This window comes from Balaenoptera musculus, chromosome 15, assembly GCF_009873245.2.
Source record: "Balaenoptera musculus isolate JJ_BM4_2016_0621 chromosome 15, mBalMus1.pri.v3, whole genome shotgun sequence".
NCBI lineage: Eukaryota > Metazoa > Chordata > Mammalia > Artiodactyla > Balaenopteridae > Balaenoptera > Balaenoptera musculus.
Genome location: NC_045799.1, coordinates 87,346,863 through 87,361,141, shown reverse-complemented (window position 1 = coordinate 87,361,141; position 14,279 = coordinate 87,346,863). Strand labels below are relative to the sequence as shown.

The 14,279-nt window shown below is 53.8% G+C and overlaps 1 protein-coding gene across 3 annotated transcripts in view; it reads left to right on the top strand.

Moving 5' to 3' along the window:
* The window catches only part of ELFN1 (extracellular leucine rich repeat and fibronectin type III domain containing 1), a 69,774-nt gene extending 65,908 nt beyond the window's left edge, over positions 1-3,866 (top strand). For all 3 annotated transcript variants that reach the window (XM_036824254.1, XM_036824256.1, XM_036824255.1), the window contains one exon: positions 821-3,866. In XM_036824254.1, the coding sequence (XP_036680149.1) occupies positions 1,098-3,518 (2,421 nt within the window). In that variant the 5' untranslated portion in view covers positions 821-1,097 and the 3' untranslated portion in view covers positions 3,519-3,866. The remainder of the gene's footprint in view (positions 1-820) is intronic.
* The last annotated feature ends 10,413 nt before the right edge of the window (positions 3,867-14,279 follow it).

Genomic DNA, 14,279 nt, shown 5'->3' with positions numbered 1-14,279 from the left:
GTGTGACCCGCCGCAGCCTCGGCACGCGTGCTGGCACGGGGGTGGGGAGGCCTGCCCCGGAGAAGCGTGGCGTCTGGTGGGGGCAGAGGTCAGACAGTCAAGAGCCAGGGCGGACCTGGAGCTGGGGCGGGGGGCGTGGTCAGGGCGCCCAGGTGTGCTCGTCGGAGCCTGGCGAGGAGGGGGAGCCACTGTCCTTCCAGGCCTTTCTGGCAGGGCCCACCGACGTGGGGTGGTGACAGGCCGTGGGTCCCCAGAGCCAGATGGAACGCTACAGACACCGTCCAGCCGGCTCATTCGGGGAAACGGAGGCCCAGAAGGGGCACGATGTACCCGGGTCACACTGCCCGAGAACGCGGACCCAGGACCTCGCTGTCCTGGCTCCTCGCTTGAGAGGGGCTCTGGAAGGCTCCTCCGCGGCCGGCTGAGGACCCTTGGGCTGGGGCTGAGCGCCCTCTGTAGGCGGCCGCGGTGCCGCCCCCAGGTCTTCAGGGGGCAGCGCAGAGCATCTGTCACACGGCCCCTCCCCCACCATCGCTGGTCAACCAAGCACCTTCAGTCTTGTTCCTGGGCCTCGGTTTGCTCGTCTGACAAATGGGGTCACTGGTGAGGTGGCGGCAGTGGGGCTCGGGCTCACCCCACGCTTCCCGCTTCAGGTCACAGAGGTCAGCCTGCGGTCTGGCGCCGAGCCCCCTTGCGTTTCGTCCCTCACTGCCCGGGGCACCTCCGCGTCACACGGGGCAGCTGGGTGGGGCTGGGCCCAGGGCCACCCGCGGGGATGCCCGGCCGCCTCCTGACTGCCCTCTCCCCTCTTGTCTTGCAGCAGGACCGGCTGGAGCTGGAGGACGCCCGGGCCGATGGGGAAGGAGGCCCCGGTTCCGGCAGGACGCCGGCGGACGGCGAGAGGCGGCTGGCCGTGAGGGAGGCGCTCCCCCCGCCCCAGCACTCGGGCCGCCCGGCCATGCGGCTCGGCCCGGTACGCCCCTGAGAGTGCGGGCGCCCTCCCCTCCCGCCCCTCCCTCCCCCCGGGGGCTGCCGCCCAGCCCGCCACCCCGTGCCCCCGGGCAGGCTGAGCGGGCGCGCCCGCAGGGCTGGTCCCGATGGCCGGGCGCCGGTGGGGCGCGCCGTGGGCCTGGGCGTGCGTGGCGGCGGCCGCCCTGCTGCTGGCGGGCGGGCTGGTGCGCGGCGACTGCTGGCTGATCGAGGGCGACAAGGGCTTCGTGTGGCTGGCGATCTGCAGCCAGAACCAGCCGCCGTACGAGGCCATCCCGCAGCAGATCAACAGCACCATCGTGGACCTGCGGCTGAACGAGAACCGCATCCGCAGCGTGCAGTACGCAGCGCTGAGCCGCTTCGGCAACCTCACGTACCTCAACCTCACCAAGAACGAGATCGGCTACATCGAGGACGGCGCCTTCTCGGGCCAGTTCAACCTGCAGGTGCTGCAGCTGGGCTACAACCGGCTGCGCAACCTGACGGAGGGCGCGCTGCGCGGCCTGAGCAAGCTGGAGTACCTGTACCTGCAGGCCAACCTCATCGAGGTGGTGGCGCCCGGCGCCTTCTGGGAGTGCCCCAACATCGTCAACGTCGACCTGTCCATGAACCGCATCCAGCGGCTGCACAGCGCCACCTTCGCGGGCCTGGCCAAGCTGTCCGTGTGCGAGCTCTACAGCAACCCCTTCTACTGCTCCTGCGAGCTGCTGGGCTTCCTGCGCTGGCTGGCAGCCTTCACCAACGCCACGCAGACCTACGACCGCGTGCAGTGCGAGTCGCCGCCGCTCTACTCCGGCTACTCCCTCCTGGGCCAGGGCCGCCGCGGCCAGCACAGCGTCCTCAGCAAGCTGCAGTCCGTGTGCACCGACAGCGCCTACGCGGCCGAGGCCCGCCCGGCGCCCGGCCGCTCGCCGCCGCCGCCCGCGCCGCCCAGCGAGGCCCCCTGCACCGAGGGTGAGTGCTTCTCCGGCGACGGCACCACGCCGCTGGTGGCCCTGCCCACGCTGGCCCCGCAGGCCGAGGCCCGCCCGCTCATCAAGGTCAAGCAGCTGACGCAGAACTCGGCCACCATCACGGTCCAGCTGCCCAGCCCGTTCAACCGCATGTACACGCTGGAGCACTTCAACAACAGCAAGTCGTCCACCGTGTCCAGGCTGACCCGGGCCCAGGAGGAGATCCGCCTGACCAACCTCTACGCGCTCACCAACTACACGTACTGCGTGGTCTCCACCAGCTCGGGGCTGCACCACAACCACACCTGCCTCACCATCTGCCTGCCCAAGCCGCCCAGCCCGCCGGGCCCCGTGCCCAGCTCCTCCACGGCCACCCGCTACATCATGACCGTCCTGGGCTGCCTCCTCGGCATGGTGCTGGTGCTCGGCGCCGTCCACTACTGCCTGCGGAGGCGGAGGCGCCACGAGGAGAAGCGCAAGGCGCCGGCGTCGGCGGCCGCGGCCGGCGGCCTCAAGAAGACCATCATCGAGCTCAAGTACGGGCCCGAGATGGAGGCGCCCGGCCTGGCCCCGCTGTCCCAGGGCCCGCTGCTGGGCCCCGAGGCCGTGCCCCGCATCCCGTACCTGCCGGCGGCCGCCGGCGAGGTAGAGCCGTACAAGCTGGCGGAGAGCGGCGAGACGCCGCAGGCCGGCAAGGGCAGCTACATGGAGGTGCGTTCCGCGGAGCAGGCCGAGCGCAGGGACGGGGAGCCGGGCCGGCCGGGCCCCGACAGCCAGAGCTCGGTGGCCGAGATCTCCACCATCGCCAAGGAGGTGGACAAGGTCAACCAGATCATCAACAACTGCATCGACGCCCTCAAGTCCGAGTCCACCTCCTTCCAGGGCGGCAAGTCGGGGGCCGTGGCCGCGGCCGAGCCACAGCTGGTGCTGCTGTCCGAGCCGCTGGCCGGCAAGCACAGCTTCCTGTCGCCCGCCTACAAGGACACCTTCGGCCACGGCCTGCAGCGGCATCACAGCGCGGAGGCCGCGCCCGGGGCCCCGCGCGCCAGCACCTCGTCCAGCGGCTCCGCGCGCAGCCCGCGGCCCTACCGCGCCGAGGCCGCCGGGGCCAAGTACATCGAGAAGAGCTCGCCCGCGGCCGACGCCATCCTCACTGTGACGCCCGCGGCCTCCGTGCTGCGGGCCGAGGCCGAGAAGAGCCGCCAGTACGGCGAGCACCGGCACTCGTACCCCGGCTCCCACCCCGCCGAGCTGCCCCCGCCCCATGAGGGCCCGGGCGGCCGCAAGGCGTCCATCCTGGAGCCGCTGACCCGGCCGCGGCCCCGCGACCCGGCCTACTCGCAGCTGTCCCCACAGTACCATAACCTGAGCTACTCTTCCAGCCCCGAGTACCCCTGCAGGGCCTCCCGGAGCATCTGGGGGCGCTTCAGACTGAGCCGCCGGCGGCACAAGGACGAGGGGGAGTTCATGGCGGCCGGCCACGCCCTGCGCAAAAAGGTTCAGTTCGCCAAAGACGAGGATCTGCACGACATCCTAGACTACTGGAAGGGCGTGTCCGCACAGCACAAGTCCTGAGCCCCCCGCCGGGCGCCTGGCGCCCGCGCCCCCCCGAAACTCGTGATCCCGCTGGACTAACAAGGACACAAGAGCCACCGCAGCTATCTGTAACCCAGAGACCCACGGGACACACACACACACACACACACACACACACACACACACACACACACACTAGCAGCTGTTAAAACCCTGGGCTTTGCAGAGGAAGTGGGGAGGGGGCGCTGACAGTATGAACGGGAGGTGAACCGCGGCCGAGCACGTGTACCTGCCCTGAGGCATTCTCACCGGTGTGAGCGGCCCGTGTACACACACACACACACACACACACACACACACACACAAGGGACTTCGGAAAACTGTGTCTTAGGGATGGGGGGGTGGGGGGGGATTTTTTTCATTGTCTTTTCTCTTTCTATTCTTCTCTGCTTTCTTTCTTTCCCTCTCTTCTCTCGTTATTTTCTTCCTTTTTTTAAAAAATATATTAAAAGTAAAGTTCTCTTAAAAAGACATAAAACACTAGACCTGGGGGGCGTGGCCGGCACGGCCACCTGGCTCCTCGCATGATCTCCGTCCGTGGTTTTCTGTGGACTGTTTAGTCCGTCTCTTCATTGCCACCTCCGGAGGCCACCAAAGAGGGGCAGAGCGAATGCAGGCGGCCGAGTGGGCTCCGGGAAGGTCCCAGAGCCCTGCGGGACTCGAGGAGGAGGGCCGTGCCTGGGGACGGCTCGGGGGTGGCCGGGGGCTCTGAGTGTGTGCTCCTGTCGTCCTGTTTGTTGTATAGAAAAATATTTCTATATTTGCAATGTTTGTTTGCTGTAAAACAAGAAAGAAAAAAAAGACTATGTGTCTACTAAAAAAAAAATTCTGCAAAGGAAAAAAATCCCAATACTTGTTTGTAGCAGGTTTTTACTGTGGGATTTAGGGGAAGATTTGGGGTTTTAGATGTCTGGTTTGGGGGTGGGGCCGGGGTCACAGGCGGGTCCCCAGGAGCTCTTCCTCAGGGAATGGGAGTGACGGCAGTGGCTCTGAGGGGCGGTGTGGAAGGGGCAGGGGAGGGAGGTGGGCACGGGGGGGCTAAGTGAGTGTGTCTGACAATGCGTGTGACTGTTGTCTGTGCACAACCCCGGGAAGTGACCGGTGTGTATGGATGGTGGGGTTTGCGTGTGAGTGGGGCGAGCCCGAGCGGGTTGGAGGGGCCCCTCCCGTGGCTGGAGCCCCCCCTACGGGGAAAGTGCCCTGAGATCCCGACGCTGCAGGCCCTCCACGGGCATCGCGCCCGTCCCCCTGCCACCCTGGTGGGGCCCCGAATTCGGAGGGAGGGGATTGAGTGCAGGTATGAACAGCGCCAGGTTGTTCAGAATCTCCCGAGAAGCCCGGACCCTGAGCTCACAGAGTCCCCCTTGGTGGCTACGTCCAGAGCAGTGCTACCACAGGTGCCCTCAGGAGCCAGAGCAAGGCTTGTAGAGTGAGAAGCCATTTCTGGGCTTTGTGGCCACCTGTCAGCACAATGGGAGCCCTGCACCCACCCCAGTCCTGCGACAGGTGACCCGCCCTGACCCCTCCCCGCCACTGACCCTCCCACTGGACGCGTCAGATCTTACATCCGAGCTCTCTACCTCGCAGGGGTAGGGGCTCTCCCCTCCTTCCTAAGCCGCACCCCCCCCCCCCGACCCCGTCCAGAGCAAACCCACGCCCAGTCTAAGTTTCTGACAAAGACCCAGTCAGGCAGGAGTGGGAGCGGGGACTGAGCCCGGAAGCGATGGGGAGCCGAGCGCGGCCAGACCAGGAGAGGATGGAAGCGGGTTTCAGGCATGCGGGCAGAGAGGGAAGGACGGGTCGGGGCTGGAAGCAGCGGGGGTCAGCAGCCCTCCTCGCATACCCCCGGTGACAGACTGCCCCCCCGTTTCCTCCACAGCGATTTCACGTTAGGCACCTTTAGAGCCTGTGCAGGGGCCGGCGGCTTCCCAGCGACCACGCGGTGCCGGGACACGGCGGGTCTGTCTCTTGCGGGCTGGCCGCCGCCCTGGCCTCTGCACCCAGGTGACCCCGTCAAGGTCCTGCATGTGGGGCCTCTGCACTGAGCCCCTCCAGAGTGGGCCACTTCTGAGGACGCTGGCCCCCGCCCCGACGGGCGCCAGGCTCCCCCAGCTCCGGACAGCTCTCCTCGCCCTCGGCCATGGGGGTGACAGCGCAGGGGCACCGTTACACGTGAGGGGGCGGGAGACCACGAGGCCGTGCCCAGGGCAGCGGGGGCAGGCGGAGGAGGCAGGCCCCGGGGCTGGAGGCTGGGTGGAGGCCCAGAGAGGGGCCGGCCTCGCCCAAGGTCACACAGTAAGTGGTGACCGTCCTGGCCATGGGACAAAAGGGGGGTCCGGCCTACTCAGCCTGCTGTCCCCTGTCACTGAGGAGATAACATTGGCTATTTATAGGGGACCAGAGAACGACGGCCACAGGACGGAAGTGCCAGCTGGCCAGGCATGGGAGAGGGACACGTCACCACTGAGAGCCCTGCCCCGAGCAGGGGTCCCAGGGGCGAGGACCTGGAGAGGGACACGGAGGAAGAGGGTGAGGGTGTGGGCCCTGAGCAGCCAAGAACACCGGTTCCAGAAGCTCAGACCCTCCCAGGGACACCCCAGGTTGGACAGACGTGGCCCCCCACTGCTGGACACTGGGCCAGTCCCAGGACACAGACCTGTATGTCACCGTGCCCTTGCTCGAAGGTGGTCACAGTGGAGCTGGCAAGAGTAGACGCACAGGACGTACACGCTTATTGATCCCCTACTGTGTGCAGGGCTCTGTGCGAAGCCCCACTGAAGTCCAGGGAGGGGTCGACCCTGCCCCCACCCTGGAGAGGCTCACAGGCCAGAAGGGCACTGGAAGCAGAGGCAGGTGACCCAGCTCTGGGAGGCAGAGGGCCCAGGAGGCCCAGGGAAGGATGGGGACTCCTGCCTGGGAAGAGCCTGGAAGGCTTCCTAGAAGGGGTGATGTTCGGTCTGGAAAAAGGAAGCCATGGTGAGGAAGGAGGGTGGACACGACAAAGTGGAGAGAGGTCAGCAGCCTTGTGGGCTCAGAAGTGAGCTCAGAGCCCAGCATGAAGCTCTGCCAGAGCGAGTCATGCCCTGGGCTGGGACCGGGGCCCGGCTTCCCCACGGGCAGCTCTTGTAGGTCTGTGAGATGTGGCATTTGGAAGCCGAAAGCATGGGCTCAAAGCAGGCTCTGCCACTTGTGACCCCAGAAGGCCCTGACCTCTCTGCACCTCAGTGGGGGTGCAGCACCCGCCCCCTGTCCTGCACTGGGTCCCCGAATGGCACCTGGGGTTGTATCTGTCACCTCTGTGGGTCCGACAATGCCGTGTAACAAACCACAACCGTACACACGTCACTGCTCACGTGACTGGGGCAGTCAGCCCATCCCTGTATCTGGGGCGTGCTGGGAGGAGCGAGCTCTGCTCCACACACCGGCCCAGGGGGTGGCCAAGAGAGAAAGCCCCCCATGGTCAGAGGAAGTCACATGGCTGAGCTCAAAGGCAAGATGTAGACAGGTCACTCCATCCACAGGGGCAAAGGGCGGGGACACAGGGTGGGGAGAAGAATCAGGACCATCTGAGAACAGAGGCCAAATGCGTGGCCGAGCCTCACATGTCCTCCCTCTGGAGGGGACCACAGAGCACAAAGGGCAGAAAACCCAAGACCATGGTCCTGAGGTTCCATTCATGCATCAATCAACACACAGCTACAGAGCACCTCCTGTGTACATCCTGGAGACATCGACAAACCGGCCCCCCCCCCCGAGAGCCACAGTCCCAACAGGAAAGAGGTGACGCCCCAAATACAGTAATTCGAGGGGGTTTGCCTAAAAGGACCGTTTCCAGAGAGAGGGTGTAGGGGACCCCGGGGGTCAGCAGCAGCCCAGCTGGCAGCGCATCTCGGCCCCCTGGGACGAGGGGAGGCGCTGGGAGGAGTGGTTGTGCAGAGAGCCCGCCAGGGCCCTGACAACGGGCCTCCAGTGGGGGACCGCCAGCCCGAGGTGACCCCACAGAGGGCGCTGGGGACGCGGGCCCAACCCCACTGTCCCCCCTGCCGTCTCCCGCGGGGCTCCACCTGGGCTGAATGGCCAGAAAACCAGGAGGCAGAGAGGCCGGTGATGAAGTCCATACACGTCAGCACAAAGGGAGAGAGGGGGTGAAAAGGGGGCAGGAAAGGCATGGAGGGGCCAGTGGGGGAGGCCCGGCCTGAGGGCTGCTGGCAGACGCAGCCACTGACCTGATAATCCACCGCGCGCTGACCAAGCGCCGGGGAGCAGAGGCAGGGCTGTGACATCCCTCGTGAAGCAGGAGTCTCCCGGGGAGGCCAGTGCTCAAGACCCTGACGGACAAGTAGGAGTCAGCACGTTGGGTGAGGGGGGAGCAGGCCAGGGGCTTCCTCCCGAGGGACCCGCAGGGACCAAGGCCGCCCACCCTAGCCCCCGCCCGAGGGGCAGGTAGGCGCCCCCCAGCGGTCAGAGCTGGGGCCGTGGCGGGGCTGCAGGCCCAGGGGGTCGGTTGAGTCAGGCTCGGGTGCCCGCCTTGCAAGCGTAAAGGAATTAGAGTTGGGTGGTGGGTCGTGGGGGCAATGATGGAGTTTTATAGAATAATAACTTTCCCTTATCTCAAAAACAGCACTTTTACGACATAAACTTTAGAAAACAGCTAAACATAAAGAAGAAAAGAGAGGTCACTCGATCTCACCACCCCCAGATAATCACGGTGTCTGTACTTCCAGGCCTCTCTCTATGTAAGTGCAGCAGGATGGAAATTTACATGCAATAACCAGGTGTGCAAAGAAGCATCTCTCTCCTTTCTGTAACAGCAGATCTTACTGTGGAGCCTCTATGCGATGGAGGGGTGGCGGGTACGGTGCAAAGAGATGGGAGACATGACAGCTTGTCTGTAGGATCCAGCAGGGAAGAAGGCACTGATGATGCACTGGAGAGAGGAAGTGACTAGAACATGTCCGAATAAGAAGGGGTGAGGTTCACGGGTCAGAATGGCCATCGTTAAAAAGTCCATAAATAATACACGCTGGGGAGGGTGTGGAGAACAGGGAACCCTCCTACACTGTGGGTGGGAATGTAAATCTGCGGCCACTATGGAGAACAATATGGAGGTTCCTCAGAAAACTAAAAATAGAGCTACCGTATGATCCAGCAATCCCACTCCTGGGAATATATCCAGACAAAAGTCTAATTCAAAAAGATACATGCACCCCTATGTTCATAGCAGCACTATTCACAATAGCCAAGACACGGAAACAACCTAAATGTCTACTGACAGATGAATGAATGAATAAAGAAGATGAGGTACATAAATACAATGGAATATTCCTCAGCTATTAAAAAGAACAAAATACTGCCTTTTGCAGCAACGTGGATGGACCTAGAGATTATCATACTAAGCAAATAAGTCAGAAACAGAAAGACAAATATCGTATCATTTCACTTATATGTGGAATCTAAAATATGACACAAACGAACTTATCTACAGAACAGAAACAGACTCACAGACACAGAGAACAGCCTTGTGGTTGCCAAGGGGGAAGGGAGGTGGGGGAGGGAGGGATTGGGAGTTTGGGATTAGCAGATGCAAACTATTATATATAGAATGAATAAACAAGGTCCTACTGTAGAGCAAAGGGAACTATATTCAGTATCCTGGGATAAACTACAATGGAAAAGAATATGAAAAAGAATATATATATGTATAACTGACTCACTTTGCTGTACAGCAGAAATTAACACAACAATGTAAATCAACTATACTTCAATAAAAATTTTTTTTAAGTATATTTAAAAAATGGGTGAGGTTTACTGCTTAATGGAAGGGATGGTCTTGGCTAGCACCATGGACAGTCCGTCCACTGTGAGGGAGAGAGGACAGTATATGGAACTGATGCAAGTGCTGGGGCTCATGGGGGACCTTGAGGGGTTTCCTCCTTTGACCACTGCAACCTTGGCATCTTTTCTCAATCCACTGCATTGCCTTTTGGTTCTACTTTCTGGGAGATTTTTTGGGTTTTGTCTAATTTGAAATAATTATAGAGTCACAGGAAGTCAAAAAACAAAACAAAACAAAACAAAACAAACCAGTTCATAGAGTCACCCATCCTCTTGCAATGGTGACATCTCATACACTTGTAGCACAGCATCAAAACCAGGAAACTGTTTTGTCTGTTGGTACAAATATGTTAACTGCACTACAGATCGTACTGGGTTTCCACCAGCTTTCACATGCACTCATTTATGTACGTGTGAGGTCTTTGCAGATTTAACCCTTGCGTGTAGATTTGGGTAACCACCACCACAACCAAGATACAGAGCTGACCCACCACTACAAAGACCACCCTTGCGCTGCCCTGTAAGTCACCCCACACCCAACACCATCCCTGTCCCCTGGCACCACTAATTGTTCTCCAGCCCTGTTCTTTTGAGAATATTGTATAAATGAAATCATATACTATGTAACCTTTTGATATTGGCTTTTTTCACTCAGAATAACTTCCTTGAGATCCGACCAAGTTGTTACTGTGTCAATTGCTTGTTTCTTTGCATTGCTGGGTGTATTCCATTGTATAGATGATGCACCAGAGTTTGTTTGCCACTCACTTGTTGAAGGACATCTAGGCTGTTTCCAGTTTGGGGCTATTACAAATAAAGCTACTATGAAAATCCTCATATAGGTTTTGGTGTGAACTTAGTTTCTCACTTCTCTGGGATAAATGCTCAGGAGTACAATTGCTGGGTTGTATGATAAGTGCATGTTAAGTATTGTAAGGAACTGCTCAACTGTTTTTTTCAGAGCGACTGCACCTTTTCACATTCCCTCCAGCAATGGATGTGAGATGTAATTTCTCCACACCCTCAGTAACATTTGGTGTTATTGCTAGTTTTTATTCTGGTTGTTGTAATGGTGTGTATTGATACCTCATTATGGTTTTAATTTACATTTCCCTAATGTCTAATGTTGTTGAACATCTTTTTTGTGTGCTGACTTGCCATCAGTGTCTCTTCTTTGATATGTCCTCGTCTTTTACCTATGTTCTGAATGTTTTGTTTTTACTGTTGAGTTTTGAGAGCTCTTTACATTTTCTAGGTACAAGACCTATATCAGATATGTGGTTGGCAAACATTTTCTCCCAGTCTGTAGCTAATGCATGGAAATCAACACAAAGAGTCAAGTAAAATGAAGAAACAGAAAAATATGTTCCAGATGAAAGAACAAGATAAAACCTCAGAAAAAGACCTTAATAAAACAGAGGTAAGTGATTTACCTAAAAAGAGTTCAAAATAACGGTCATAAAGATGCTCGTCAAACTCGGGAGAAGAATGGATGAACAAAGTGAGAACCTCAACAAAGAGATAGGAAAGATAAGAAAGTACCAAACAGAAGTCACAGAACTGAAGAATACAATAATTGAACTGAAAAATACAGTACAGGAGTTCAACAGAAGACTAGATGAAGCAGAAGAAAGGATCAGTGAACTTGAAGACAGAGCAGTGAAACTCACCCAATCACAGCAGCAAAAAGAAAAAAAGAATAAAGAAGAGTAAAGATAGCTTAAGGGACTAATGGGACAACATCCACCAGACCAACACTCAACTATTGGGGTCCCAGAAGGAGAAGGGAGAGGAAGAGGCAGAAAACTTATTCGAAGAAACAAGCGCTATAAATTTCCTAACCTGGGGAAGGAAACAGACATCCAGATTCAGGAATCCCAAAAAGTTCCAAATAAGATGAACCCAAAGAGATCCACACCAAGACACGTTATAATTAAAATGTCAAAAGTTAAAGACAAAGAGAATCTTAAAAACAGCACGAGAAAAACAACTTGTTATGTTGACAGTCACAAGCCCATAAGCAGATTTCTTGACAGAAACTTTGCAGGCCAGAAGGGAGTGGCATGATATATTCAAAGTACTGAAAGAAAAAACTCTCCAACTAAGAATACTCTACCTGGAAAAGCTGTCATTCAAAATTGAAGAAGAGATAGAGAAAAAAGCTAAAAAATATCACCACCACTAGACCAGTCTTAAGAGAAATGTTAAAAGGATGTCTTTAAGCAGAAACAAAAGGGCAGTAATTAGTAACAGGAAACATATGAAAGCACAAATCTCACTGGTAAAGGTAAAGGTAAATATACAGTAAAATTCAGAATAATCTAATGTTGTAAATGTGGTGGGTTAATCACTTCTAAAGCTAGTATGAAGGCAAAAATACGAAAGAAGTAAAAATAACTATAACCACAATAATTTGTTAAAGGATACACAAGATTAAAAGATGTACATTGTGGGCTTCCCTGGTGGCGCAGTGGTTGAGAATCTGCCTGCCAATGCAGGGGACACGGGTTCGAGCCCTGGTCTGGGAAGATCCCACATGCCGCAGAGCAACTAGGCCTGTGAGCCACAACTACTGAGCCTGCGGATCTGGAGCCTGTGCTCCGCAACAAGAGAGGCTGTGATAGTGAGAGGCCCACGCACCGCGATGAAGAGCGGCCCCTGCTTGCCGCAACTAGAGAAAGCCCTCGCACAGAAACGAAGACCCAACACAGCCATAAATAAATAAAATTAAAAAAAAAAAAGATGTAAATTGTGACATCAAAAATATAAAGCATAGTGGTGAGGGGAAGTAAAAATGCATAGCTTTAGAATGCATTCAAACTTAAGTTGTTATCAACTTAAAATAGACCGTTATAAATATAAGTTGTTTTATGTAAGCCCCATGGTAACCACAAGCAAAAACCTATGGTAGATACACAAGAGAGCAAGAGAAGAAGAAAGGAACAGAGTAACTAGAAAACAGCCAGAAAACAATTAACAAAAATGATATAAGTACATACCTATCAATAATTACTTTAAATGTAAATAGACCAATCAAAAAACAGAGTGGCTGAATGGATAGAAAAATAAGACACATCTGTATGCTACCTACAAGATACTCACTTCAGATGTAAGTATATACACAGACTTAAAGTGAGGGGGTGGAAAATGATATTCTATGCAAATGGAAACCAAAAGAAATCTGGGATAGTTAGGCAAAATAAACTTTAAGACAAAGGTTGTATATGAGAGACAAAAAAAGATTATTACATGACAATAAAGGGGTCACTTCAACAAAAGAATTTATTTGTAAATATTTATGCACCCAGTATAGGAGCACCTAAATATATAAAGCGAATATTAAGAAATCTAGAGGGAGAAGTAGACAACAAGAATAGTACAGAATGTTAACAATTCACTTCCACCCAGGGAGAGATCATCCAGACAGAAAATCAATAAAGAAACATTGGCCTTAAATAACACGTTAGACCAGATGGACTTATACGTATACAGAAAATTCCATCCAAAAGCAATAGAATATACAGTCTCCTCAGGTATGCATGGAACATTTTCCTGGATAGATCATATGTTAAGCCACAAAACAAGTCTTAATAAATTTAAGACAATAAATTGAAATCAGATCAAGTATCTTTTCCTACCACAATGATATAAAACTGAGAGATCGATTACAAGAAGAAAACTGTAAAAATCACAAATATGTGGAGATTAAACAACAAATGAGTCAAAGAAGAAATAAAAAGAAAAAATTTAAATACCTTGAGACAAATGAAAATGGAAATACAACATACCAAAACTTATGGGATATAGCAAAAGCAGTTCTAAGAAGGAAGGTCATAGTGATAAATGCTTACATCAAGAAACAAGAAAAATCTCAAATATACCACCTAACTTTACACCTCAAAGAACTAGAAAAGAATAACAAAGCCCAAAGTTAGTAGTAGTAAGGAAATAACAAAGATCAGAGCAGAAATAAATAAAGCAGAGACAAAAAAGACAATAGAAAAGATCAATGAAACTAAAAGCTGGATTTTTAAAAAGATATACAAAATTGGCCAACCATTAGCTAGACTCACCAAGAAAAAGAGAGGACTCAAATAAATAAAATCAAAAATTAAAAAGAGATGTTACAAGTGATATCACAGAAATGCAAAGGATCATAAAAGACTACTATGAACAATTATACTCCAACAAGTTGGACAACCTAAAAGAAATGGATAAATTCCTAGAAACATACCCTACCAAGACTGAATCATGAAGAAATAGAAAATCTGAACAAACTAATCACTACTAGAGATTGGATCAGTAATCAAAAACCTCCCAACAAACAAAAATCCAGCACCAGATGACTTCACTGGTGAATTTTACCAAACATTCCAAAAGATTTAATATCTATCCTTCTCAAACTCTTTCAGAAAATTGAAGAGGAGGAAACACTTCCAAACTCATTTTATAAGACCAGCATTACTCTGATAACAAAATCAGACAAGAATGCCACAAGAAAACTACAGGCCAATATTTTTGATGTAATAGATGCAAAAATCCTCAACAAAATATTAGCAAGCTGAATTCAACAATGCATTAAAAGGATCATATACTATGATAAAGTGGGATTTATTCCAGGCATGCAAGGATGGTTCAACATTTGCAAATCAATCAGCATAATACACCACATTACCAAAATAAAAAATAAAAGTCATATGATCATCTCAATAGATGCAGAAAACACATTTGACAAAATTCAACATCAATTTATGATCAAAACTCTCAACAAAGTGGGTATAGAGGGAACAGACCCCCACATAATAAAGGCCATATATGACAAGCCCACAGCTAACATCATATTCAATGTTGAGAAGCTGAAAGATTTCCTCTGAGATCAGGAAGAAGACAAGGATGCCCACTCCT